The 26244-nt window shown below is 52.9% G+C and overlaps 1 protein-coding gene and 1 non-coding gene across 5 annotated transcripts in view; one reads left to right on the top strand and one right to left on the bottom strand.

The window, feature by feature from the left end:
- The window catches only part of LMF1 (lipase maturation factor 1), an 82984-nt gene that overhangs the window by 22111 nt on the left and 34629 nt on the right, over window positions 1-26244 (top strand). For 2 of the 4 annotated variants that reach the window (XM_024759393.1, XM_024759394.1), the window contains 2 exons: window positions 3368-3378; window positions 25520-25668. In XM_024759393.1, the coding sequence (XP_024615161.1) occupies window positions 3368-3378; window positions 25520-25668 (160 nt within the window). The remainder of the gene's footprint in view (window positions 1-3367; window positions 3379-25519; window positions 25669-26244) is intronic. The other 2 variants (XM_024759392.1, XM_024759395.1) reach the window with 1 other exon arrangement.
- On the bottom strand, window positions 9152-9224 carry TRNAG-UCC (transfer RNA glycine (anticodon UCC)). The gene has a single exon. It is a non-coding gene; the product is annotated as a tRNA-Gly (tRNA).

Raw genomic sequence — 26244 nt, 5'->3', positions numbered from 1 at the left:
TACAGACCATTTGGGAGCAAAATCTGGAACTCTTAGACCAGGGAGGACTTGAGTTTCTTTAAAGAACAAAACAACAGACCATCCCCCAAAGTAGTTCCGTGGACAGCCATCTCTTCTAAAATAAGTTCCAGCTGTTAAAAATATAATAAAAGCTGTAAAAGTCTAATGAATACTTTTTAACTTTTCATGTGATTAGATATAACTGCCTATATTTAAAAATCTTATATCAAGCAGCCTTGAAATTTAAAATTCAAAACAGGTGAAGTTAGGAGAGAACGCATTTCCAAATGCCCTCAGCAAATTTGACAGCAGTGATGCCACAAGCCCATCGCCGGTGTCCACGGGGACACTGTTCTGGTGGCCAGGCTGTGGGTGGGAGCTGGGCCAGGCCTCCTCTGTCCTGTTAGCTTTCAGTCTCTTCCAGTTGGTTCTGATGAAAATGTAAAACGTCCATTGTTTGTGAGGTTTTAAAAGTCAGCCCTGGGCTTCCCTGGTGGCGCAGTGGTTGAGAGTCCGCCTGCTGATGCAGGGGACACGGATTCTTGCCCCAGTGCGGGAAGATCCCACGTGCCCCGGAGCGGCTAGGCCCGTGAGCCATGGCCACTGAGCCTGCGCATCCGGAGCCTGTGCTCCGCAACGGGAGAGGCAACAACAGTGAGAGGCCCGTGTACCGCAAAAAAAAAAAAGTCAGCCCCTTCCCTTTTCTCTGCTCACCAAGGTTGTTTATTGGGAGAATTTACTGGGTAAACTTATTTGTCGCATTAGCCAGTGTGTGCACTGGCTGTTTATAGGTTTTTATTATGGAAGCTCAGAATCCTGCTCAGAAGCAGAGGGAGTAACGCAGAGCACTCAGGCCCATGTTCTATGCTCGTCTGTCCTCACTCCTCCGTGCAGCTTTCCCTGTAGGAAGCCAGCATCTCTCTGGGTCAGATTGTTAAAACACCCCTACTCAGTGAGGAATGGCCCTGGCCTCACCATGTTCTTTATTGCCTGGCCTGCAGGGTCTGTGTCCTGCCTTCTCAGGTGGGAAATTGCTTTGTGTGGGAAACAGGCAGTCAGGGCGCCCTCCTCGCGACCCCGCACCCTGCCCTTCCCTCCCCTCACTGGGAGCTTCCAGCAAATCTCAGACTTCGTATCGTTTCATTCACACCTCCTTAATCAGACAACTTTTTTTTTTTTAACATCTTTATTTACAAACCATAAAATGTAACCATTTAACACGTGTAAGAACAATCACCATCTGCCTCTAAAACATTTCATCAGCCTGGGCCTGCGTCCTCACCCCCTGGCACCCACTCTTGCTTCCTGTCTGTGCGGACATGCCTGCTCCGGCTGCTTCACACAGATGGAGTCACCCTGTGCGGCCTCCCTGTGCAGCTGCCATCACTGAGGAGGCGCTGCATGGCTCATCCACGGTGTAGCTGGGATCGCTGCCTTGTTCCTTTCTCTCATGATCACTTGCAGAGTCAGTTAGAGACAGTTGTGTCCCTTGTATTCTCGGGTCCTCCTGCTGGGTGTTGTGTTAACTCGGGCAGAGTGATGGGCAGAGGATTCACAGGTGTGAGGAATGTGTTCTGGAGCCACTGCGATTCCAGCCAGGGCCACTTGTGTTACATTGTGGGGTTCTTTTCCATGACCTGGGGTCCATACACATGTTTGTGCTCCCCAGGGGTGTGTCCTGGAAGCCCTTGTGGGCGAAGACCCCCAACTCGCTCAGATTCCACAGGGAAGGCATGTCTGACACATCCTCCATTTAGGGTTGCTTTTCTAATAACCTGTGCTCGTGGTAATGGGGTGTCCTTTGAAATTAAAGATTCTAGGGTAGGACATTTTCATGGTGTTTGAAGGAAATTATTAACTGCAGTAAAACCAAGTACAGTTGACCTCTGAATGCATGGGTCAGAATTGCGTTGAGTCCACGTCTACACAGGTTTCTCACTAAAACCTATGAGGAAACCACTCAACCTGCAGTGAGAGGGCCGATCTAAAAAAAACCTCCACTGCAGAATAGCCCGCCTAAATGCCAAATTGTTCAAGGGTGAACAGTATTACATTTACTTTTCCAAACATGTTTATTGATACCCTGTTGTGGGCGTGGCCCTGTAGTGTGATTGTACAATGGGGCAAATAGGAAACACTACTGTCAATGACAGTTACCTGGGTACCTAAGGTGTGCACCCCAAGTTCAGTAAACTAGGACAGGTCTCCCCTCAGCTTCACCTCCACTCACACCTCAGAGCATGTCTCCCCTCAACTTCATCTTTGCTCAGACACTTCAGGGCAGGACTCCCTTCAGCTTCACCTCCACTCAGAGAGCTGATGGCTGGTCTCGCCTCATTTTTATCTCCACTCAGACGCCTGAGAGCAGGTGCCCCCTCAGCTTCACCTCCACTCAGAAACCTCAGTGCATATCTCCCCTCTTCTTCACCTCTACACAGACACCTCAGGAGAGGTCTCCACTTTAGCTTCACCTCCACTCAGACACCTGAGTGCAGGTCTCCCTTCACCTCATCTTTACTAAGAGACCTAGGACAGGTCTCCCTTGACATTTATCTTCACTCAGACACCTGAATGCAGGTCACCCCTCAGCTTTACCTCCACTCAGGGACCTGAGGACAGGTCTTCCCTCAGCTTCACCTCTACTCGCACACCTCTGCACAGGTCTACCCTCATTTTCACATCCACTCAGACACCTGTAGGAGGTTCTCCCCTCACCTTTACCTCCACTTAGACCTTAGAGGGAAGGTCTCTGTCACCTTCATCTCCACCTGGAAACCTGAGGGTGTATCTCCCCTTAGCTTTCTCTCCACTGTGTCACCTGATGGCAGGTCTCCACTCACCTTCATATCCACTCAGATACCTCAGGACAGGTCTCTTCTCACCCTCATCTCCACTCAGAAACCTCAGGTCAGGTCTCCTCTCACCTTCACCTTCACTCAGACACCTGAGGGCAGGTCTCCCTGCACCTTCATGTCACTCAAACATCTGAGACCAGGTCTCCCCTCAGCTTCATCTCCACTCAGACTCCTCAGGATAGGTCACCCCTTAGCTTCACCTCTACTCTTACACCTGAGGTGACTTTTCCCCTAACCTTCACCTCCACTCAGACACCCAAATACAGGTCTCCTCCACTCAGTCACCTGAGGGCAGGTATCCCCTCAGCTGCCCCTCTACTCTGTCACCTGAGTGCATGTCTCCCCTCACTTTTTCCTTATACCTCAGTAATGTGGTGACCTCTGTAACTTGTCCCCGTTCTGTTTGGAGACACTGTGTTAATCTTTCTTTAGTGGGGTGAAATGATGCTTAAATTAGAAGTTTTTGGTAAAGCCGTCCTAAATTAATACATTCTTCCCCTTCTGTCTTTCAGGTATTCATTTGGTAAGTGGCAGACACTTAGGATAGCCTACCATGTTAGAGGTAATCTGGGGTATGTATCTTTACACGTGTCCTGGCTTCTCGTGCTGGCGTCTCTCGTTCTCTGTGGTTGCACCGTCTCTCTCTGATAACCCATTTGCCCTTGACCTGCATCCTCACCCACGGCCTTCCACCAGATGGGGGACTAATGCTACTGTCATGCCTCCGTCTGTCATGCCCTCATATGCTGACATCTGTTTTCATACTGGTGATGGGCACCCAGTGGGGTGTCCCAGCACGTTGTCATTGGTTGTACCCTTCTGGTGATGGAGGGACTTGTGGCATGAGGACTGCAGTGTCCTGCAGGCCTGCTCTCCACTCCCAGGCATCCCCGGGGACACCCCATGCAGCGCAAGTTTCCTGGGTGCCCCACAGTCTCAGGTTTTGCTTGGTTCTCTGTGGGGAGACTTCAGGTCCCACCTGTGCTCTGTGAGCAGCACAGCCCCAGAGGCTCCCGAGCCGGTAGAGGCGCAGGGCTCTGGGCACGTGGCCGGGAGTGATCAGGCAGGCTGAGCGCGCAGCTGGTCTCGACCCCGGGGCCTCTGAGCAGCCGTGGGGACATAGCGGGTTCAGCAGTTGATGCGTCTAAAGGGTCCTCCCAGGCTCAGGAAGCAGAAGCAGGGGTTCCCCGGGGCACCAAGATCCATGTCGGGTGGGATGGGAGCCCAGTGCCCTCCCGCCCCTCCTGCTCCCATGCTGACCTCTCCCTCCATGCACGGTAGGCAGTTGGGGTCCAGGGCTGCCCCCCTCACCGTCTCCACCTGGCCTCTGAGGCGCATGCCCCCTGCATCAGAGGTCACTGTCTTCGCGCTTCATTCCTTAAAGGTCATTCCCTTACCAGCCGTGCAGGGCCTCCTTGTGACAAGTATGACGGGTGACTTGGAGCTTGTGGCCTAGACCAGGAGCTGGAGACGGGATTCCTTGACTGTCTCACAGTTATTACATCAACAAGAGGCAAAGCAGTGCATAGCGTTTGTTTTCAGTTCTGTTCGAGGGGACTCTGGGTGAGGAGAGGCCGTGTGAACACAGGAGACCGTGGTGCCCACCACCATGCACTCTCTGCTGTGCACTTTGGAGGCCACTAGTGTTGGAACTTTTACTTCAAAAAATAGATCTAAAATTCTGTGCCCTGTAAGTGCGGCCTGTTTCCTGCTCCCCTGCAGGAAGTGTGCTTTTTTGATATTTGCGAGCTTGGGGCTGGGAGCCTTTTTCGAACTTCATGCTGGTCCCTGTGCATTTGAAAACTCTGCAGGAATCTGGCAGTCCTGGCTTAGCTGAGGCTTCCAGGAAGGGCTTTCTGGTCTTTTCCCCCTGGACGAGGCTGCTCTTGGCCCAAGGCTGAGTCCTGTGGGGCTCCAGGCGGGGCCATAGGGAGGGAGGCTCCAGGAAGGGACTCCCCTCTGCCCGCATGTGCTCAGGTCAGGGTGAGTGAAGGGTCACCTCAGTCGTTTTCTCCGGGCTGACCTGTGGTTCCCTCCAAGTGCTTCTGCAGAGTCCACGCTCAGAGGGAGGCCCCTCCCAGGCCTGGGCAGGCGAGAGCGCCAGAGGGACAGGCCAACCCACTGGAGGATGGGTGATGCACGCTGGCCAAGCCCAGGTCAGGATCTCCTCGGCTCCGGCTCTTGGCCATCTACCAGGGTCCTCACGCCCAGGCAGACAGACAGACAGACAGACGTGGGGATGCTAGTGCTTTCCTGAGGCCTCACTCCTTCTTCATGGCTCCTGAGGCCTTGGGAGTGAATGTTTTGTAACTTCTTTGATTTGATTTTATCTTGAGGAACCTCAGTGTGTGCAGATGGTGCCTCCAGGTGGTGACCTCCTGGCAGGTGACCTTCAGGGATGACCTCCCAGCAGGTGACCTCCAGGCAAGTGACCTCCAGGCACCTTCATCCCTGTCTCCACTTTTCAGCACTGAGATTCATCTGTCAGGAGCCTTGCTGTCCTGACAGGCACAACATAAGTGCGTTTGATTCACTCCTTAGGAGTTTTCTCTTAAGGGACATATTTCCCTATTTCTCAACTCTGGTGGGGAGGGAGGGGGAAGAGGGAATTTTAAGGAAGGATTCCGAAAGGCTCCATGCCCGGGATGTTCCTTTTGAGGATAAGTGTTCACTGTTTTACTGTAGGCTCATCAGGCCAAGAATTGGACATTTAGGGATCCTTGGTTTTATTGAGAAGCTCAGTGGATGAATTTTTGATTTAGCCTAACGTGAAAATTGTGTCAGCTAGTGCACTGTCTTCCTTGGGACTGGGCAAGTGTTGGGGTCCCGCCTCGAACTGCAGGGTCAGGGAACAGGACCACAACAGAGACGGTGAGGGCTGACCACTCGGATTGTGTGTGCCATGTGAGCCGGGAGCACACCAGGTCCTCTCGGCAGGTGCACGGAGTGGATCGCAGCATTTAAAATAAACACGCCCAGGCTGCGGAGGCCCGTGCGGGTGAGGCCGGGGAGGCGGGGCAGGCAAGCAGCATCCTAGGCAGGTAGGTGTCTGGCAGCGGAGCTGCTGTGTAGTGGGGCCGTGCCTCCTGTGCGGGGCGTGGAGAGCCTGGGCTGCGGGCAGGACGCGAGCAGACAGGCCATGTTTAGGTCTGTCACCTGCCACCATACCTTTGGTGCCTTGCTCTGCTGTGCTCTTGCCGAGTGGGCCACCCTCACTCCTGTGTGTTGAGTCTGTTTCCAGGCAGGCCGAGGGCAGGTCAGATGTTTACGCGGCCTGCACCCCCAGACCCCACGTCCCCTGTCACAGCAGCACCTCCCGGCAGCCGTTGCAAATTAAATGCTCCCTGTGACCTTTACCTCTCTTAAATTCATGCTTTGAAAACAGCTTAATGAGGGGTTTACTGGCCCAATTGGAAGTTTTTATTAAAACCCATTGGTGCTGGAGTGGAGCCTGCCTGCAGGAAGCGATTAGCCAGCCTCGTAGCTTAGAGCTGCCTTGGCCACAGCAGGGCCACCAAACCGTTTCCAGACCCTCACCAGCCCCGGCTCCAAGATTCGCCTGGTTCTCATATCCTCCACTTTAATTCATGGTTCGTCTAGTTCTCCCTCCAGCCCCATGTCCAATAAAGCAGTTTCTTGTGATTAAATTATTCCCGTAATCAGAGGCAGCCGCGGCCGCCCTGTCCTGTGAGCTCACCAGGCTGCAGACCCTTCCGGGGAGCCTGTCCCTGCTGACCCCTTCCCGGCCCTCCAACCTACCCCTGGAATGTGAGCTCTGCTAGGCAGTGTCAGTCTTGATCTCATGTCTTGTCGTGTCCTTCTTAAAAAGGACAGAGAGCCTGGATCAGGTGACTCTCAGAGCCGCCATGTGACCCAGCAAAGGTGGTCATTTCCAAAGTGAGGGTAACAGGTGCCATTAGTATTCTCACTGTGAGTGGCCCTTGGTGACCCTCCCTGCTGGGGGCTCCCGGCACCCGCCTGCCCCCTCTGGTCTGAGTCTCCTCCTTGGTGTGGGCCAGTGTGGCCTTGCTTTTTCCTCTCCATCCCCCTCCCGGTCATGGGGAATGCAGTGCAGGAGACGTGCTGCCCAGTGGTCACTGTCCATTGCTGGAGGGGAAGGAGCAGCAGGTGAGGGGCTAGAGCCGGGGGAGACTGAAGGTGCCATCCCCACAGTAACCACCTACCTGGTCATGCCTTCCTTACCCTGGAGTCTGCTTGGATCTGCACACAAGCACAGACCAGGTGGGCCATGGTATATGCATTTCTGCCCTTCTCTTTTTTTCACTTGGTAATATCCAGTGAAAATTACTTAGTGGAACCTAAAAGAAAATATATTTTAAAGACTTTTTTCTTGTTCACATGATTATTAACACTTGGCTTGTTCTAAATTTTTCCCATCTAGTACCCGTTTCTGCTTCTAAAACAGAATGTGCAGAATTCTAGAATACCAAAGAAGCATTTTGTGGCTGTGATTCATATTTCCAGTCCTGCATCCTTTTGGGGGTGTTTTGTCTGGAATATTCTAAATAACCTTTTATTTTTATTAAATTGTGTAGATGTTGGACTAGTATTGCCTTTTCAGTTCACAGTATAATTAATAATGATAGCATTGCAGTTGACTGTGGAGGCTCCTGGGTGCCGGCACCCTGGCCATTGAAGGCAGGTTCATCACCACCCATTTTCCAGAGACTTGCTGTTAGTCCTGCAGCCCAGGGTCTGCCTGCTGGCCATCCGCCCTCCTGCTCACGCCCTGGCCTCACCACTCCCCCACCCGTGGTGCTGCCTCGACTCTCCTGTGATGCCAAGTGCGTGTTTGGCTCCTCCCTCCCCCCACATCACAGTAGCCATATGGGTCCTTTCAAAGAACTGGCTTTATTTATCAGATTTTTAAAAAATGTGTTCTGGCTCATTAAATTTTACTTTTTACAGGTTGCTTCCTCCTTCTGGGAGGAAGGGGTTTAATATTTTCTAAGATCTTGAGTTGATTAACTCATTAATTGTCCATTCTCCTTACCTGCAAATGAAAATATGGAGAGGGGTGATCACTCCCCTCTGAATGTGTCCCTGGCCACCCTGGCAGCTGACCCCAGTGTCCCCGACAGTGGCAGACAGTGTAGTTTTATAACCTTCAGATGCTGATGCCCCTTTGTCCCAAGTGCTGTTTAGAGGAGAGTGTCAAATGCTTAAGGTTTTATAGGTTATCTTTTGTTAGTCAATTTCTGATTTTATTACACTACGGCCAGATAACATGGCCTAAAGATTGTGCTTTTTTTTTAATTTTTATTTATTTATTTTTGGCTGCATTGGGTCTTCATTGCTGTGTACTGGCTTTCTCTAGTTGCAGCAAGCGGGGGCTACTCTTTGTTGCAGTGCGCAGGCTTCTCACCGTGGTGGCTTCTCTTGTTGCAGAGCACGGGCTCTAGGTGCGTGGGCTTCGGTAGTTGTGGCTCGCGGGCTCTAGAGCGCAGGCTCAGTAGTTGTGACACACAGGCTTAGTTGCTCCACGGCATGTGGGATCTTCCCGGACCAGGGCTCGAACCTATGTCCCCTGCATTGGCAGGCGGATTCTTAACCACTGTGCCAGCAGGGAAACCCAATTGTTCTTTTAATTTTTTTTTTTTAAGTTAGACATGAGAGTGGATTAGAAATTCAAGTTGTATTACACAACTTCTAACAAAAACAGCTTACCTTCTTTTACCTGCACTCACCCCATCCTGTTCTCAGGGTAACTCCTTCATCTCCTCAAGCAGTTCTGACTAACATGTTTATATAGATTATTCTTACTGTATCACCTCTAGACATTATCCGTGTACTTCCTGTTATTACTCTCTCACACTTCTAATGCTCTTCCCCTATCTCAGTTCAGCTGTCACAAATGTAATTTTTATTAAATTAATATTCAGTCTTTACATTATTGCAACTATGTAATATTGTTGATTGCTGAGCTGGTAGAGACGTATAATGATTTATTTCTAATAACTTTTTTTTTTTTGGCTGCGTTGGGTCTTCGTTGCTGCGCGCAGGCTTTTCTCTAGTTGCAGAGCACAGGCTGTAGGCACGCGGGCTTCAGTAGTTGTGGCACGTGGGCTCAGTAGTTGTGGCTCGCGGGCTCTAGAGCACAGGCTCAGTAGTTGCAGTGCACAGGCTTAGTTGCTCCGCAGCACGTGGGATCTTCCTGGACCAGGGCTTGAACCCGTGTCCCCTGCACTGGCAGGTGGATTCTTAACCACTGTGCCAGCAGGTAAGTCCCTCTAATAACTGTTTTTGGGGGAGCTGCGCAGCTTATGGGATCTTAGTTCCCCAACCAGGGATCGAACCTGGGCCCCCTGCAGTGGAAGCACAGAGTCTTAACCACTGGACCACCAGGGAATTCCCTAATAACTCTTTGTTTTTCCTGGAGTTAATGGTTGCCTCTGCTTTTTAAAAAAAAAAAAAAAAACATTTTTTCCTTCGTTTTTTTTTTTTTTGGCCATGCCACACGGCTTCAGGATCTCAGTTCCCCGACCAGGGATTAAACCCGGGCAGTGAAAGCATGGAATCCTAACCACTGGACCGCCAGGGAATTCCCTAGTTGCCTCTTCTTTTTTTGGTTTGCTTTGTTTTTCATCTCTGATCATGTTTCATTCAGCAGTTTGTTCCAAATACAACAGCACAACTGCTTGACCCCTCCTGATAACTGTTTTTTTTTTTTTTACTGAATCAGACACATTAGATAATCTATCAGTGCTTTCTCCCCCTTCACAGAGATTTCTCCTTGGGTGCTGTTACCACCTGGAGTGCATGCTATTGAGGCCTTGGATTTGGAGATGGTGGGCAGGTTAACTCTGCCAGATTAGGTACCACGGACTGACTGGTCCCTCTCCCCATCTCTGGGATCCTTGTGGTTCACAGGGCAGGTGCCTTGTTGTGCTGGGGGTAAGGCCAGAGGTGCATCCATGTCTCCACTGCCTTCCTCCCCATTGTGTTCTGGAGCAGTATTCTCAGGGAGGATCATTTTTAAGCCCTTTCCTTGATCACATTTATATAAAACAGCTAAAAGCATCTGGCGAGATGGGTCCTTCTCTTTACTTCTCCAGCATTAATAGTCACCTGTCTGAGGCAAGGTGAACAAGCTGATTTTATTCACCTTGCCCCAGTGCTGCTTCCTTTCCAGGTAAACACCTGTGTGTCCTGAATCCTGAAAAGCACTGAGGAGCCAGAGAAGGGCTCTTGGTCTCACTGGACACCATCGCAGCCACTGGCTGGCCTGGAACCTCCAGAGTCTGATGTGTGTCCCTGGAGCTTCCTGGCTGCAGTGCCCCATTGTCGGGTGCCGGAGGAACACAGCGTCGGCAAGCCTGACCTTTGGCAGCACAGTAACAGGGAGAGGCATTGTTAGGTTAGCTCTGGAGCAGCAGCTGTGTGCCAGTTTCTTTTGTAAATGCTTTGATATTTTAAAACAGAAATTTTAAACGAGGAAACCATGCTTTGTTGCTGTTACAATAGCAGCTCTTGTCCATGTGGGTTCATTGAATGGAGACAGACACCGATGCAGCTTTAGTACCATTAATGGCTCCCAAGTGTGTCAGACAAATCTGTTCTTGATGGCTGTGTCCTTCTCTTACCAAGAATGTTATACCTCTTTTAAAGAAGGATCCTGTACTTATTACGGACATGTTGGCTGATCTCAGATTAATGTCCATTTGACAGGGTTTTCTATTTGTTTGCAGCCTCAATGCCTGTCTTTTGAGCATTTAGAAGATTGACATACAAACAGGATTCAGGGGTAAAATTTGTGTGATGTCCACTGACCCTTATGGGCCTCCGTACGGGCTGTTCCTGCTGTGGGACGTGGCTCCTGGAGCTGCGTGCTCCCCTGCCGCCGGCATCCTGCACATCCCCGGGGGCTCCTCCAGCCGCTGCCCCGGCCTTGTCCTTCCCTGGCCCAAATCCCTGCCACTCCTGACGTGGATCTTCTTGTGCACTGGTGCCCCTCCCTGCAGTGTGCAGACCTAGTCCCAAGAGGAACTTGATCACAGCTCGGAGCCCGCATGTGGGATGGGGACTCTGGGTCCCCCAACTTGGCACGGGGGCGGGCAGGTGGTCAGCCCCCTGGAGGGAAGCCTTACGCCGGCTCCGGGCACCCACTCAGGAGGCCATGCTGGTGGTGCACACGCACATTGAGAAACCCGAGTCCTTGTTTCCTTTGATTGTCTGTGAAACGAGTGTGTGTGCGCCCTGGTGCCTGGGCGATTGTGGGTAGAGAGGCTCATGGGGCCTCCTCGGGCATCAGCCCATGCTCTTGGCCTTGGTGCGGACCCGGGAGAGCGCTGAGCAGAACCTCCGCAGTCAGTTCCCCCCAGCAACGGCAGCCGCACAGCGAGGGCCATGGGCTGCCTGGCTCTGCTCTCCTTGGCCTGGGCCCGGGCAGCGGCAGGATGGGCAGCGGCCACGGCCACGCATTGTTCCCAGGTGGTCTGAGGCAGAGTCCCTGAGTCTGTCTTCTTCAGGCAGCTTGTCCTGGTGAAATGTGTCAACAGCACCTTGAAAAAGATCTCGACGTAGCTTCCAAGTCGGTTCAGAGCCCAGGGGCGCTTCGCCCAGCCCCCCATAGACATCTTACTGACCCAGCGCTGGCCACCACAGCTGGACTGTAGACAAAATTGGGCTTGTCTGGTGTTTTCTCAAGACTGGACAGGTTGGGAGTTGGGGGCTGGGTACCACGGGGCAAGTGAGTTGCTGTGACCTCCCTGGAGCACAGTTATGCGCCTGCCAGCAGCCTGCTCCCCTCAGGGTTCCTACTGCAGGACCGGGAAGGTGCGGGCAGGCTGGGACAGGGCTCCTCACTGTGTTGGGGCTGGAAACGGAGGTGTGTCAGAGGCTTAGGTGGGGAGCTGGTTAAGTAATGTGCATCTCTGCTCTGGGTTACTGCATGATAGAATTCAGTGGCCACAGTGCTGTTTAACGAATGAAGCCGTGTTTATGATGTGTTAAGCAGTGTGTCCTGTATTCCATTTTGTCTCTAAAAAAATCTAGCAGATCTGTTTTGAAATCCATGACCAAGGGGTTAACCAGATTTACCTCTGGGTGAGCAGGTCACTTCCTTCTTCTCTCTGGTTCCGATTTATCTTCACTAAACATTTTTGCTTTCAGTTAAGGATAAATACGTTAGTTTTTTGGGGGTTTTTTTGTTTGTTTGTTTTTAATACGTTAGTTTTAACAAGTTAGTTTTAATAAAGGAAATCAAAGGTGAAAGGACGTGAGCTGGGCCAGGGCACGTGGAGCCTGTGTTCACGACAGGGCTCCTGAGGCTGCGGGACTTGCCTTGTGGGAAGGCGATTCCTTCCCTGGGATGAGGTCTCAGCTAGGCGGAAGCGGGTTGCAGGCAAGGTTCAGGCCCTGTCTGGGTTGGGGGCAGGGACCCAACGTGCTGGGATTTGGGAGGGTGGAGGTCTTCAGGGCTGGGGGGATAGTAGGGGGTCAAGCCACCAAGTAGGGACCTGTCTCTGGCCAGGCCCAAGGTTGACCTGCTCTCTGCACCGCTGCCCAGCAGGAGGCACTGGCCAGGGATGCCTGGATCCCACATATGGTCATGGAGACAGTCCTTAAAGGAGGGCCCATCTGTGAGGTGGTGTCGAGCAGGCAGGGTGGGACGTGACGGTCTCAAGGTCTGAGCTTCAAGGACACCCAGCTGCGGACGTGGAGGCTGAGCAGGAGGAGGAGTGTGGGTACAAAGAGCTTCTGACCTGACCTCTTCATCTTCTGTGCCGAGTGCTTGGGTCGGTCTGCAGAACGTGGGGCAGTGGTGTCACTGGGCTCTCGCCAGGCACTTGGCACTTCATTGGGGCCTGGCTAGTTCAATATCCTTCTGCCCGTCGCCTTTGTGCTGTGTCTTGGGTTTTGTATTTTTTGATGGCAAGAAATCTCCTTTCATCTGAGGAAGAGCTCTTTGATCTGCCTCAAGAAAGGCAGGAGTCTTGAGGGATGAAAGCAGTGACACAGGAAACAAAACCTGATTCTCGTCACGCAGCGGACCTCTCCAGGCCTCGGACCTTCTGGAGTCTCCATGGTCCGGGCCCCCTTCTTCCTGCGTTCCGAGCGTGCGTGTGTGGTTTTGTTGAGAGGCTTACGTGAAGGTCTTACTACGTCAGCGCATCCCAGGCTTTAATTTGGTGAAAAGCACTGTTCCAGGATGGAGAGAGTGGGTCTCACCCTGGTCTGTTTACGCAGGACAGTGTGGTAAGCATCAGCCTTTCAGCTTAAGCACTGTTAAGCGGTTTTCACTGGTGAAACCTTGCCCCCGCCACCACCACTTGGTTCAGGACCCAGATTTGGGACAGTTGACACCATTGAACATTTGGCTCATCTTCAGTAACCGGACAGCTCTCTTCCTTTTTTCCCCTTTTGGATTGTACCAAAATCAGCAATTTTGTCAAAATCCCAATGAAAATAACAGCTGAGAAATGTCAGGGGATTTGCAGGTAGCCAGCAGGTGCGCTGTGGATGGGGCATGGCCAGCTCTCTGGTTTGGGAACAGGAGGCCCTGGGTGGGTGCCCCTTCTTTCTTTCCTGAACACTGAACTGGAGCAAAGCCCTACAGTTTTCTTAGAGAACATGGCCGTCTGCACAGAATCCTGGGTCCTAGTTTTCTTCCCTCAGGCCCTCATAAGGCCTCGCTCTGTGTGGGAAGAGCCCAGGGCATGAGCAGTTCAGCGTGCAGGGCACGTGGCTCTGCTTCCACCTTACTCCCACCTCGGGCTGCAATTGGACAACCTCGGAGTGGGGGGGAACACATTCAAAGAAGCTCCATCAGTCCCATTTCAGCCTCTAGCTCTTAGCCTCCTTGGGGAAATCAGTCACTCTGAAAAACACACCTCCTGTTTTGTTCTGGAAAAAAGTTTTGTTTTTAGAGTTACACCTGAATAATTTGATCAGACTCACTACTGCAGCTCCCAAGATGATGACTTGCAGCTGTTCTGTAAAGTGAGTGTTCATTCTGCTGGGAATTTTAAAGACTTATTCCCATACTCACTGTAAGTTTGGCTTCTAGAACAAATGGCAGTGTAAAAATAGCATTTCAGGGACTTTGCTGGTGGCGCAGTGGTTAAGAGTCTGCCTGCCAATGCAGGGGACTCGGGTTCAATCCCTGGTCCGGGAAGATCTCGCATGCTGTGGAGCAACTAAGCCATGCACCACAACTACTGAGCCTGTGCTCTAGAGCCCACGAGCCACAACTACTGAGCCCGTGCACCGCAACTACTGAAGCCCCTGCCCCCTAGTGCCTGCACGCTGCAACTGCTGAAGCCCACATGCCTAGAGCCCATGCTCCACAACAAGAGAAGCCACTGCAGTGAGAAGCCCACGCACCGCTACAAAGAGTAGCCCCTGCTTGCTGAAACTAGAGGAAGCCCGCATGCAGCAACAAAGACCTGATGCAGCCCATATATATATATATATATATATATATAAAACATTTCGCAATTTGCTTGCACTCAGAGAGAATGCCAGTGATCAGTTTTAAACGTTTCTTTAATTTTTGAATATGAAAAACATCAAACAAATCTGAAACTAAACAGAGTGGCCTTGTGAGCCCCAGCAAGCGTCTCAGATGCTTCACTGCCCAAGACGTGCCTGTCTTCCATGTGTGGGTGACCCCTTCCACTCTGCTATTTAAAGTAAACCGTAGGCGTTGCGTTATTGCATTTAGAAATACCTTGTTGTACACCTCTGAGAGATGGGGTCTTTTAAAACAATGTGACTACAATACCAGCATCACACCTGAAAGCTTAGGACGAGTTCTATCAAATATGTAGTCAGCATTCCAATGTTCCTGGTTGTCTCCTAAATAATGTCCTTTCTACATTCTGTCCAAATAGGGATCTGACACATTTCATTGATGTGCCCTTATTGCCTCTCCAGAGGCTCCTCCTTTATGCTCCCGGACAAGGTGTTTCTCGGTCTGGGAGTGCCAGGCCCCCCGCCCTCACTGTGAGCTGATAGGAGAGCTCCAGGCCGCATCAGTCAGCTTTGCTTCTGGCAAAGATGCTTCTTGGGTGCTGGGACTTTCTGTTGCCGCCAATCAGGAGGCACAGCCTGCCTTTCCCATCTCTCTCTGCAATGGTGAGATTACTGGGGTCAGGCCTTCCCAGCCTGATCTGTCATTAGAAAGTTCTCCACCAGCCGCACTGCTGGGCCCCAGCAGCCTCGGTGTTCATTGCCTGGATTCATCCGCTAGGGCCTGCAAGCTGGCAATGTTCTAATTCTGTTGTTCTGTTTGCATTTGTTATTGGGGATTTTTTTTAATCAAAGTAACTTTCCCTCATCAACTCTCTGGTTGCTCTAAATGCAGTTTCTCTGGGGATATCAGAATAAACCCTTCACCCTTTCCTTTACTTAATTTTCAGAAGAACTTCGTTCCCAAGCACCCCAGAGGATTCCCTTTTCTTTTCTTTTGGCTGCGTTGGGTCGTCGTTGCTGCGTGCAGGCTTTCTCTAGTTGCCGCAAGCAGGGGCTACTCTTTGTTGCAGTGCATGGGCTTCTTATTGCAGTGGCTTCTCTTGTTGCGGAGCACAGACTCTAGGCGCACGGTGTCTGGAGCGCAGGCTCAGTAGTTGTGGCGCAGGGGCTTAGCTGCTCCACGGCATGTGGGATCTTCCCGGACCAGGGATTGAACCCGTGTCCCCTGCATCGGCAGGCGGATTCTTAACCACTGTGCTGCTGGGGAAGTCCAGCAGAGAATTCCTTTTAATGTCATTTCCAGTCACTCTGTTACCACCACTCAGTAGTTGAGCTCGTTTGCTGTAGATTCTCTTGGTTTTTTTATTTCTATATAGGCAATCATATTTTTTTCCACTTCAGGCCTTAAACTTTTATTTCTTTTTCTCATTTTTGCAGTGCCTAAGAACTCCACTACAGTGTTGAATAGACTTTTAAAATCATTTATGAAAAATTTCAAGCATACAAAAAAAGTTGAATTGTATAGTAAAAAACCCATCTATGGACCACCTAGATTCTACAGTTTATATTTTACTAGTTTTTGTTGTGGTGGTGGTGGTAGCTCATATGTTCATCTTTCTATCCACCACCAACCCTTCATGTATTTTGATGCAATCCAGAGTAAATGTCAGTTGTCAGTATCCTGCCCCTAAATACTAAAGACTCAGTGGGAAGGTCGTTAACAAGAGCTCAGTGCACCTTCAGGGTTTTGTCTTGAAGAATTCACACACAATGAAATGTGCAGATCATAAGTGGACATTGTTAGTTCTGACAAATGCATACACCTGTGTAATCTAGACTCCCATCAAGATATAGAAAATTACCATCACCCCAGAAAGTTCCCTCATGCCCCCAACTAGTCACCGCTCCCACTTAAGAAAAACACTGAATCTATTCTGTTCTAAGATTGAGTCCATGTGAGAACTTACAGGACTTTTTGTCTGTTTGCACCAGATGCTCCTCATGAGGAGGGAAGGTTTGCTTCATGCCAAGCTCCTCGCCTAACTTTCCAAAGGACCTGCTCAGTTAGTATCTCTCCTCAAAACCCTCATGCCCTGTCCTTTCCACACAAGAGATCCTTGGTTTCAGTGGCTGGTGGGGAAGGGCATGGTTAGCTATGTGAATGACAGCTGGAGGATTCTGCATATCTGGCAAGTGAAATTAAAATTCCTGAAATGAAAGCATATCTTAGTTAATAGAAAAATTTCACCTGCTTTCTCATTTATAGGCTATAATGTTTTCTATAAGGATGGGTAGTATTTTTTCTGTTTATTGTTATTAATGTAAGGCACTTAAGTCACAATCTTACCTCTTTGATTTATGTCCTAGAGAGAACGGCCTGTTTTTACTGAGTGCCTTCTAAGCATAGTGTGTGATGATGCATGGCTTTCCATCTCTCCTTGCTTGGACAGACGGCCTGATAGATCCTCCTGGTGGAGGTAGTGATTCCTCCCTCCACACCTATACTGCTTTATTTCCCCTTTAAATTTTTGACTGTGCTCAACATTGTCCTCATGCAAGCAGTTTGAGTCTCTTGCTGTCTGAAAAGCTTCTGGATTCTTGGCTCTACTCTCGGAACAGACAGTTCCGTCAGGTGCAAGACTCTGCACTCAGTTCACCGTCTTCTCATCTCTGTTGTTGCTGACGAGAACTCGGCTGCTGTTCCTCTTGTCAGTTCTCTGAGCATAATGTCTTTCTTTTCTCTGACTGCTTTGGAGGTTTTGTCTTTGGTTTGCAGCAGTTTGACTGCGATGTGCCTGCATGTGGCATTATCCTGCTTATGATTCCCTGAGGTTTTTGAGGCTGTAGTTTATGTCTTTTACCAAACTTGGCTAATTTTTGCCAGTATTTTTTTAAAGTTTTTTATGCCCCATTTCTCTCTCCTCTCCTAAGATTCCAATTACATACCCGTGTCCCCTGCATCGGCAGGCGGACTCTCAACCACTGCGCCACCAGGGAAGTCCCTTCACCACCTTTTTATTCTCTGTCATCCAATCTGCTATTAAGCTCATCTAGTAAAATTTTAATTTCAGATATTTTTCAGTTCTAGAATGTTTGTTCTTTTTTTATCGTTCTGTTTCTCTTCCAAGTTCTCTCGTCTGTTTATGTCTTATGATCGGTCATATTTTCGTTTATGTTCTTAAGAATTCTTACTATGGTTGCTTTACTTTGTCTGCTTGGAGCTTGTGTTCTGGGTGCAGAATGAGTGGAGAATGGAAATAATTGAGATGAGCAGTGTGTGGTGGGGTGAGTGTTGCAGGCTAGGCAGTGCCGGGATGGACTGAGGCCCAGGTGTGTGTTACATCCAGGGAAGGTGTATCTGAGCAGAGACCTGACCAAAGGGCCATAGGGATGGGCACTGGGGACAGGGACTTGACGCACCTGGGCCGCCAGCAAGGGAGGAGACCCCTGGGCAGAGCAGAGGAACAGGTGAGGCAGTCAGGGGGGCCCTGGTCAGCTTCATTCTCTCCCTGTGGGTCTCTCTGTGGGTCACCTGTGGTGTTTTCCCATGATGACTTGCATCAGCTGACTTACCTGAAACCTGACCCTCTGCCGTACACTGATCCTTCTAGAAGAAAGGAAATCTCTTCTAATGGCATCGAGGACATGATGCTGGAAGCTGTCACTGCCCCTCCCCGAGTCCCTGAACCACCACCAGGCTCCCTTGCAAATGACCCCTGAGCAAGATTGTGGCAGCTGGCGGAGCCCACTGGGTCCTGGTTCTGTGGCCGAGACGCCCTCCCTCCCCTCCTCATTCCGTGGGTGTACGTGCCACCCAGAGAGGGTCTGTGAGGCTCCCTGCCATCATCAGCCATCCCGGCCTCTGGGCCCAGGAGCTGCCCGTCACGCTGACCTCACGGAGGGCCAGAGACAGCGAGCGTCCGAGAGTCATGGACAAGTAGAGGCAGGAAGAAGGCTGGTGTGTCCCCTGCCATGGCCCCAGCGGAGACGGTGTCCACGTGGGGCAGAGGCCTTGGGGCTGGCCCGACCTCTGCCCTGACCTCTACCCTGGGCGCCTGCCAGGTGGAGAAGTGTATGTGATTCCCTCCTTTCCAGAGGAGCTGACCCTCCCTGTTATTTCTGAGGAGCGTGGACACACTGGCCTCTCCTCCCTCAGGTGACAGGGCCTGCCCATGGGCAGCGAGGAGGACGCCAGGAACCATGTCCATCAGTGTGGGGAAGCTCTTGAGAGCTGTGGGTGAGTGGGTCATCCTCCAGGATTATGTGGATGAGGGTTACCCCACTTCCGTGGCACAGGGGTAGGGGACAGGAGCTCGCCCTGCTGTGGTGCTGGGTGGGCGTGGCCGCTCCGCACAGGACCTGTGGACACACGTGCCTCCTGGGCTGACAGAGAGCAGGTCTGCCCGACCACCGCCAACCACGTTTCAAGCTCAGCAGCCCCACATGGCTAGTGGGCCTGGGCCGCACAGGCAGGAGGCAGGTCAGAACCTCCCCTCGTCTTGAGCAACCCCGAGAAAGCACTGCCCGGCATCTCGTGAGGGGTCTCACAAGGCACTTTGAGATGAGCTTCAGCTAATTTTCTTTACCTTTTTTTTTTTTTTTTAAGATTTATTTATTTTTGGCTGCATTGGGTCTTAGTTGTAGCACGCAGGATCTTTCATTGTGGCATGCAGGATCTTCGTTGTGGTGCACGGGCTTCTCTCTAGTTGTGGCGTGCAGGTTTTCTCTTCTCTAGTTGTGGCATACAGGGTTTTTTTCCTCTTCTCTAGACATGGCGTGCAGGTTTTCTCTCTCTAGTTGTGACGCACAGGCTCCAGGGTGCATGGGCTCTGTAGTTTGCAGCATGCAGGCTCTGAGGTACACAAGCTCAGCAGTTGTGGCACGCGGGCTTAGTTTACCCGTGGCATGTGGGATCTTAGTTCCCTGACCAGGGATCGAACCCACGTCCCCTGCATTGTAAGGTGGATTCTTTACCACTGGACCACCAGGGAAGTCCCATCAGCTAGTTTTCATGCACAGGAAACAAAAGACAAAGAAATGGTAAGGCATTGTGCCCTTCAGCCAGATATATGTTAAATATTTTGAATATGTTAATCCTGGAAAATCTCTGTTGCCAAGTCTCATTTCTGTTGACAGGAAGCATTCTCATATTTATCCCAAACCAGTAAAGCCAGCTAAGGTCATTACTATGGATTTTGTTTTCAGGCTAGCTGGTGACACCTGTGTGGATCTGAGCAGCAGGGGACACCTGGGGCTATGAAGTCTGGTTGCCACAGCAACCAAGTATGAACCAGCACCGTGACAAAGTGCAGTGGGAGGAGGGTCGCTGTGTGGGTCACACAGGTCACTTCCCGTTCCCTGCAGCGCCCAAGGACATCCGTAAAACACAGACTGGCAATTTGCTAAGCGCTTCCTAATTGAGAGCGTGCAATTGAAAATGATTTTACTTAAAGCGTGAAGCATTTAACCAGGTCTTTCAAAAACGTCTTCTTGCTAGAAGACGTGTTCCATTTACCATCTGATCTCTGGCTTAGATCCTCAAATATGTGAGAAGTGACCAGGAAGCCGGACAGACAGGGTCCTGTCCCAAGAGACCTGCCCAGCTCACGCCGGTTCTGGAGGATTCCTGGGCAGACGTGGCTCTGAGCGGGTCCTTGTAGGGGGCACGGGAGGCAGGCCCGGCACGAGGGGGCTGAGGTTGGGGAGGTGAACAGGAGCATGGCTGCCCCTCTGGGGCAGGGCAGCATTAGTATCTCCTGGGCCCTGAGGACAGGCGCCAGTCTGTCCCCTTAGGGCAAGGGCAGCTCTGCCAGGTGGTTCTTATGTCCGGAAGGGGTTGGTGCACCTGGGCAAGGCCCGGTGCACCGTGGTGACTGCAGGAGGGGGTGTGAGGTGGATATAAGGTGTGAGCAGGCTGGGCGGGGCTCTTGACCTCGCTGGACAGGTGCACACAATCACCAGGCGCCCCGTCCAGGTGGGGAACAGAGAGATACGCATGTTCCCCGTGACGTGCTGGACAGCGGGCGGCTATTTCTAAACACCAGCAAGAGTTTTCCTTCAAGTTTTGTTGTAGCCTCCCTTGTGTTTTTTACCTGATCTCATTTTATATTGTGTCTCAACAAAAGAGGAAAGTGTGTTAGCCAGTCATTGGGCAGGGCGTGCTGGTCTGGAGTGCAGTGTTTGCAGCAGTCACCAGCAGCATGCAGCTCTCCCTAGTCCCTTCTGGGTGACGGGGGCGGGGGGCAGACGGTTCAGGAACAGTGTCAGTGGAACCTCCCCCCTGATTTCTGGGCTGCCATGCAGCCCCCACTCCCCAAGGCCCAACACCACACAGTGAGGCCTGCCCTTTGCTCAATACCCCATGGCTCCGCTCCGGTGGGCATCGGGGCTCCAGCTGGCCCACAAGAGCCCATGCAACACAGGAGTTCCTCTGCCTGCACCTGGCTGGCACTCTGCCCTCAAAACACCAAATCCCTCCAGTGGAGTCTGCGTCACACATGCCAAGCGGCCATGATAAAAACTCGCAAGCATGGCTTTGCAGATCAGAAATGTGGAGGAGAACACAGGAGTTCAGCCCCGGGCGGCCTGGACCCCTGGGCCGCCTCTGACACTCTGCTGAGAAGAGGGGCTTTTTCTCCACCTGCCGCTCAGGCCATTCCAGGGTCGCCCACTTCTGCGAAACTCGTACTTTGCAGGCGTTGAGCACAGAAGTCACCAGAGTCAAAGACACAGGGAGGAGTGGGGTCTGCAGACTGTGCTCCTGGACCACGCCAGCTGGACATGTCCCATGACTCAGGCCCCATGTTCTGGACACAGGCCCGGGTGGCCCTCTAGCTTATTAGCCCCAGAGTCTGAGCACCTCTCCTGCTGCCTGAGGTCTGCGAGGGGGCCCAGGGCACGTGGCAAGCAGCAGCCAGTGTCACAGCAAATGGAGTCGGGGCTGCCCGCCTTGTCCTGCCACCTTTCCGACCATGGTCTCTGCCTGGGCCACCCCCCACCCAGGAGCCACTGTGCCTATCGCGAGGCCCCCAGTAGGGCTGTGAGTGAGACCCAGAACTACCCCCGCCAATGCCAAAGTGACATCCTCCCACCGGATGGGGCCAAGGACAGTGGACCAGGCGCTCCCCCAGCTGGCCCGTCACCCTATGTCTCGAGCTTTGGCCTCTGAACCCCACCTGCCCATCACAGTGGGCTCTGACTGCACTTGTAGGAGGCATGGGGCTCTGTGGCAGAGCGAGCATCGGCACCTGGGGGGACAGGGTGGCCCCAGAACTGTCCCCAAGGTGTAAAAACAGCCCTTCTTTGCCGTCAGAAGCTGCAGAATGGGCTACTGTGCCCGTGAAGACTGGGAGTGACTTACAGCTCCGAGTGCTCCCAGGGTGGGCGGCTCGGGCAGGAGTGACAGCCCGTCAGGAGGGAAGCGCTTTCCCCTTCTCCCGCTTTTAACCATGAAGCTAATGGGTTTCCTACTCATAACGTGGATGGTGCTGTCATCTTTGAAGGATCCATGCCTGCGACATTTAATTACTCTAAGTAACTGTAATAGTTTCGAGGAGGTTGTGAGGCCTCAGTTGCTTTCAGAGCCATCGGGTGGCCTCTGCCACTGAAACCTTGCTTTAGGCCACATTTCCTTTCTGGTTGGTGGCTTAGCCTGTGCCATCCTGACCTTGACTCTGGGTGACCACAGTGCCTGGCGAGCCCCCTCTGAGCCCCCTTGATGGTCAGCAAGAATCCCCCACGAGGAGCCGCCCGGCCCCATCCTCATCCATCCTGGAGTGCCATGCCCACTCTGCGGTGGCTGTGTGTTCTGCATCACCAGGCCCATGCCAGGCTGCCCAGTGGTGGATTATCCAGTCTTCGATAGAAGAGCATCTTTGCTCTTCACAGGCCCAAGAGGACAAAGCCAGAAGTCAGCACCACATCCACATTGGAGCTGTTTGGGGAGCAGGTGCCCCATGTGGCGAAGGAGTGAGGGACCCACGGGTCACAGGTCAGGCCAGGAGACTGAGGGGCCGAATTCAACATTTGTAGGCCTTCCTCAGACTTGTGTGCAGCTCTGGCAGACAGGGGCTGGGTGATTCGGAAGCACAAGTCGGGAGGAGGGGAGCATGGAGAGCATCCACTTCCTCTGACCACCAGTCTGCTCAGCTGCAGCCGGTCCAGTCCACAGGTGCCCAGACTGCCCAGAGCCTGCAAGGCAAGGGGCTGTGTCTGCTCTCAGACCTGGAGGCCACCGACTACGGCTGGCCCTGAGCTCTGGTCAGGACAGGGCTGGACGACCCTGCAAGTCCCTGTCAGAGCCGTCCCCAGAGACAGTGGACAAGCAGCTCCTTGGCAAGGCCACCGCCGCTGCACCTCACCCAGCATGGAGGGTCGGCGCCGACCCTCAGTCTCACGAGGACGCCTCCCAAACGTGGCTGGACGCTGGGCCTCATTCCTGGAAACCAGCCAGTAGCTGCTGAGGTGAAAGTTCTAGCAGCAGGTGGTGCAGCCCACGGAGACTCCCCTGGTCACTTGCTCACCGTCACCCCAAAGCCACTGGTGGGATGTCCCATGCTGTGGGCGAAACCTTCCAGGCCCCCATGAAGGGGCTGTCGCCTTGCCCTCTTGAGGGGTCTGCGCATAGGCTGGGGTGCACGTCTGGGAGGAGGGCTTGTCTTTCTGGGGCCACAGAGAACAGTGGTGTTCCTGGTGCCAGCAGCATAGCTGCTGACCACCAGCAGGACCCCAGCAAAGGAAGCGGAGCAGGTGGGTGTAGGCCACCCTCTCCTCCTAGCAGTGCCGACGAGCGCTAATGGCCGGAGTGGCGGCCAGCGAGCAGGCAGCCTCAGCTTCGGCCTGGAAAATGGCTATGCCGAGATGGGGGGCAGGGGTGGCCCCACGCACCCAGCAGGATGAGGGAGGTTCCGAGTTCAGGAGGAGGCAGGAGGGCCAGGTGACACGTACATCCCTAGGGTGATAGCGGGTCCCCATCACCTGCTTCCTGGCACTTAGGAGGGTCTCTGGGCTCTGCCATTTGCATTTTGCTTTGATTGGTGTCACTCAAACTGCACATTAAAATTCCGTTCGTCGCGTCTGTGCAGAGCGAGGTGACAGAGAAGGCAGACCCGGGCTCTGGGGACCGCTCTGCCTGCCCACGTGAGGTCTGCAAGCTGCTGAGGGGCTTCCAGGGAGCACGAGCAAGGCCGGGTCCCCACTCCTGGGCGGGTACATGGGCTGTTCCAGCCTTGCTTCCTCTGGGACCTGCCCAGATCAGCCTGGAACACCGTGTCCACCTGCCCTGCTTGCGGGGCCACATTGAGGAGGGGTGGGGACAGTGTCCTTTGAGGTCCCTTCTCAGATCTGAAGCGTCTGCAGATAAGTCCTCCCAGAGCCGTGTCATCACTCCCATGTTCTGCCGTCATAAAACCACACGTTTTAAAATGCCCCCATGTGGAAGGAGTCCAAGCTTAATGAAAACGACTTCTCAAGATAAAACCAGAGAAGGTGTCGCATAAGGAACAGAGTCCGCTTCTTCCTGCTGAGACAAGAAGGGGGTTTGAAGCACATTGTGAAGCAAAGGTCGTCATGTCCACGAGCAGAAGGACGAGACCTGCACCCAAAATGAGCGACGCTCAGTGTCTGGAACCTCGTAGAGCAGATGAGCACGAGGGCTTCCTGCTTTCTTCCCTTGAGGCATCTGGGGGAAGCCGGATGTGTGCCCTGGAGGCCAGCTCAGCCCACGTGGGCATCCCACACACTGGGTCCGTCCCCAGAGGAGGGTGGCACCGATGTCCCCATCTCGGCCTTGGCCAGAGCGCCCTGTGCTCTGCCTTCCTCTCCCGTCGGTGACAGCTGTGCCGACAGGCCCACCGTCTCCATTGGTCGTGGCCTGGCCACAGCCTGGTGGCGCTCTGGGCTCCAGTCGCCCGCCTCACTCGGCTCCCTCCCCCGGGCACCCCTCCCCAGCACTGTCCAGGCTTCTTTCTGCTTCTGGAATCATCTCCAGACAGTGCAGGGTGCACGCTGGTGTCCCCAGATCCCCCAGCACAGGTGGCTCAGCCAATGCAGTGAGCCCACAGAGACCCTAGGCAGTGACGGCCCACCCGTCGGTGCCACCCTGGTGTTGGCACTGCTGCCTTTGGGCAAACTCACCTGTTTGTCTTCCAGAGAAGAACCGATGTGGAACCGAGCTTCAGAAATCCAGAGCATATGAGAGTCAGTGGGATTTCTCCCTCCACATTTTACTATGAAAAATTTCAAGCCACAGAAAGTTTCAAACAGTTGTACAGTAAAAACCCGCAAACCCACCACCTACATTTGGCCGTGGCTGGTCCTTGGCTCTATTGGCATCATCACACATCTGTTCATGCCTCATCTTAACGTTCAGTGTGTCTCAGAGTGGGGTTCAAAATTCATTTAGGTTTGTCTGTTTTTTTGAGAAGTTTACAAACATTGAAATGCACAGACCTTAAGGTGCTTTTGGTAAGTCTTGGCCAGTGCACCACCATGACCAGCACTCCCACCCCCAGGGCGCAGACCCCCCAGGCAGCCAGGTTCTAATTTCTCTCACCTGCATGGGGGCAGCTTGTTCTGGAACCTACATCAGTGGAACTGTAGAGTGTTTGCCCTTGTCTGAAGCGTCTCTGACGCAGCAGAATGTTTTTGAGGTTCATCAGTGTGGGGTGAAAGGGAAGTCGTGCAGCCCACAAAGCGCAGTGCAGGCTCCTTTTGATGCAGCTCAAGACCAGCTCCATGTTGCGGGTGTCCTGGGGACGCAGTGTGAGGGGCCGTCTCCATGATAGGAGCGAGAACTCAGGTGTGCTGCTCACACCTGCATTTCTCACATGGGCTCCCCAGCAGGAAGAATGACTGATGCCCCCCATCCAGCGGTGCCAGGCTGAGCTACTCAGGGCCTGTACTTGCTACTCCCCCGGCTCCCTCCCTCACCTGGGCAGATGGGACCACAGTCTGCTCTGCACTTAGCAACTCACGTCTGGGTCGTCCAGCCTGCTCGGTGCCCGTGTCCACCCTGGTGACTCCTCAGGGGCTGCGCCGTGTCTGTGGGCGCCCTGCGAAGGGCAGGAGCCACGGCCTGAGCAGCTAGGCTCAGCCAGGAGCTGTGTCTCGGTTGCTCTTTGTCCTGTTTGAAGGACCGTCTGGGTTAAGCCGGGTTTGGTGCAGTTGCTTCCTCGGAAAGTGTCCACTGCTGCTCACTCATCCTTTGTGTTCTGTTGCCCTCATTTCAGGATGGGAGTCCCAGCTTCTGGAGACGGGCTTCCTGGGGATTTTCCTGTGCCCTCTCTGGACTCTGTCTCCATTGCCCAGGGGGACCCCCACGTCCCGGATCGTCCTGTGGGGCTATCGGTGGCTGATTTTCAGAATCATGCTCGGAGCGGTAAGTAGAACTTTTATTTGTTATATTGGAATGAAACGTACTAAAAACGAGTGGCTGCCTTGCTGCCTTGCTGCCTTCCCGCCAGCCAGGCCAGCCGTGCCCCTTCCACCACTTTCCATGATGTCCGAGGCCTGTTTCTGAGCACTCAATGCTCCACTGGCCCCTCTGGCATGGCCATTTTCTGTGGGAAACAACCAGGACTTGAGTCATTCCACGGGGACACTCAGGGGAGGGCCCCCTGGTCACCCCTTCCCCCCCAGCCCTCCTGGTGTGTATGGAGCATCTGAAATGTCGGGAAACGTGTTAGCGGGTCACACGACGTTGTCTGTGACCCCGGCCTCACGCCCTCCTGTCTCTCTGCCGGTGGAGCCCCTTCTCCTGATGCCTCCCCGTGTGGTTGCGGTGGTGCTCAGCTGTCCCGCTTCCCTGCCACGTCCTCTCCCCCTCACACCCTCCTGCTGCGCCCTGGGACCAGGCTCCTCGACTCCCACCTGCCATGCAGCTGTGGAAAGTGCACGTCTCAGTTTTAATTACACCTTCTAGTTTTCAGAAACTTAAAATCAGGAGTGAGGTGGT

This window comes from Neophocaena asiaeorientalis, unplaced genomic scaffold (genome assembly GCF_003031525.2).
Source record: "Neophocaena asiaeorientalis asiaeorientalis breed wild unplaced genomic scaffold, Neophocaena_asiaeorientalis_V1.1 scaffold254, whole genome shotgun sequence".
NCBI classification, from domain to species: domain Eukaryota; kingdom Metazoa; phylum Chordata; class Mammalia; order Artiodactyla; family Phocoenidae; genus Neophocaena; species Neophocaena asiaeorientalis.
Note: the sequence above shows the minus strand (reverse complement) of the source record. Positions and strands in the feature narration are given on the sequence as shown.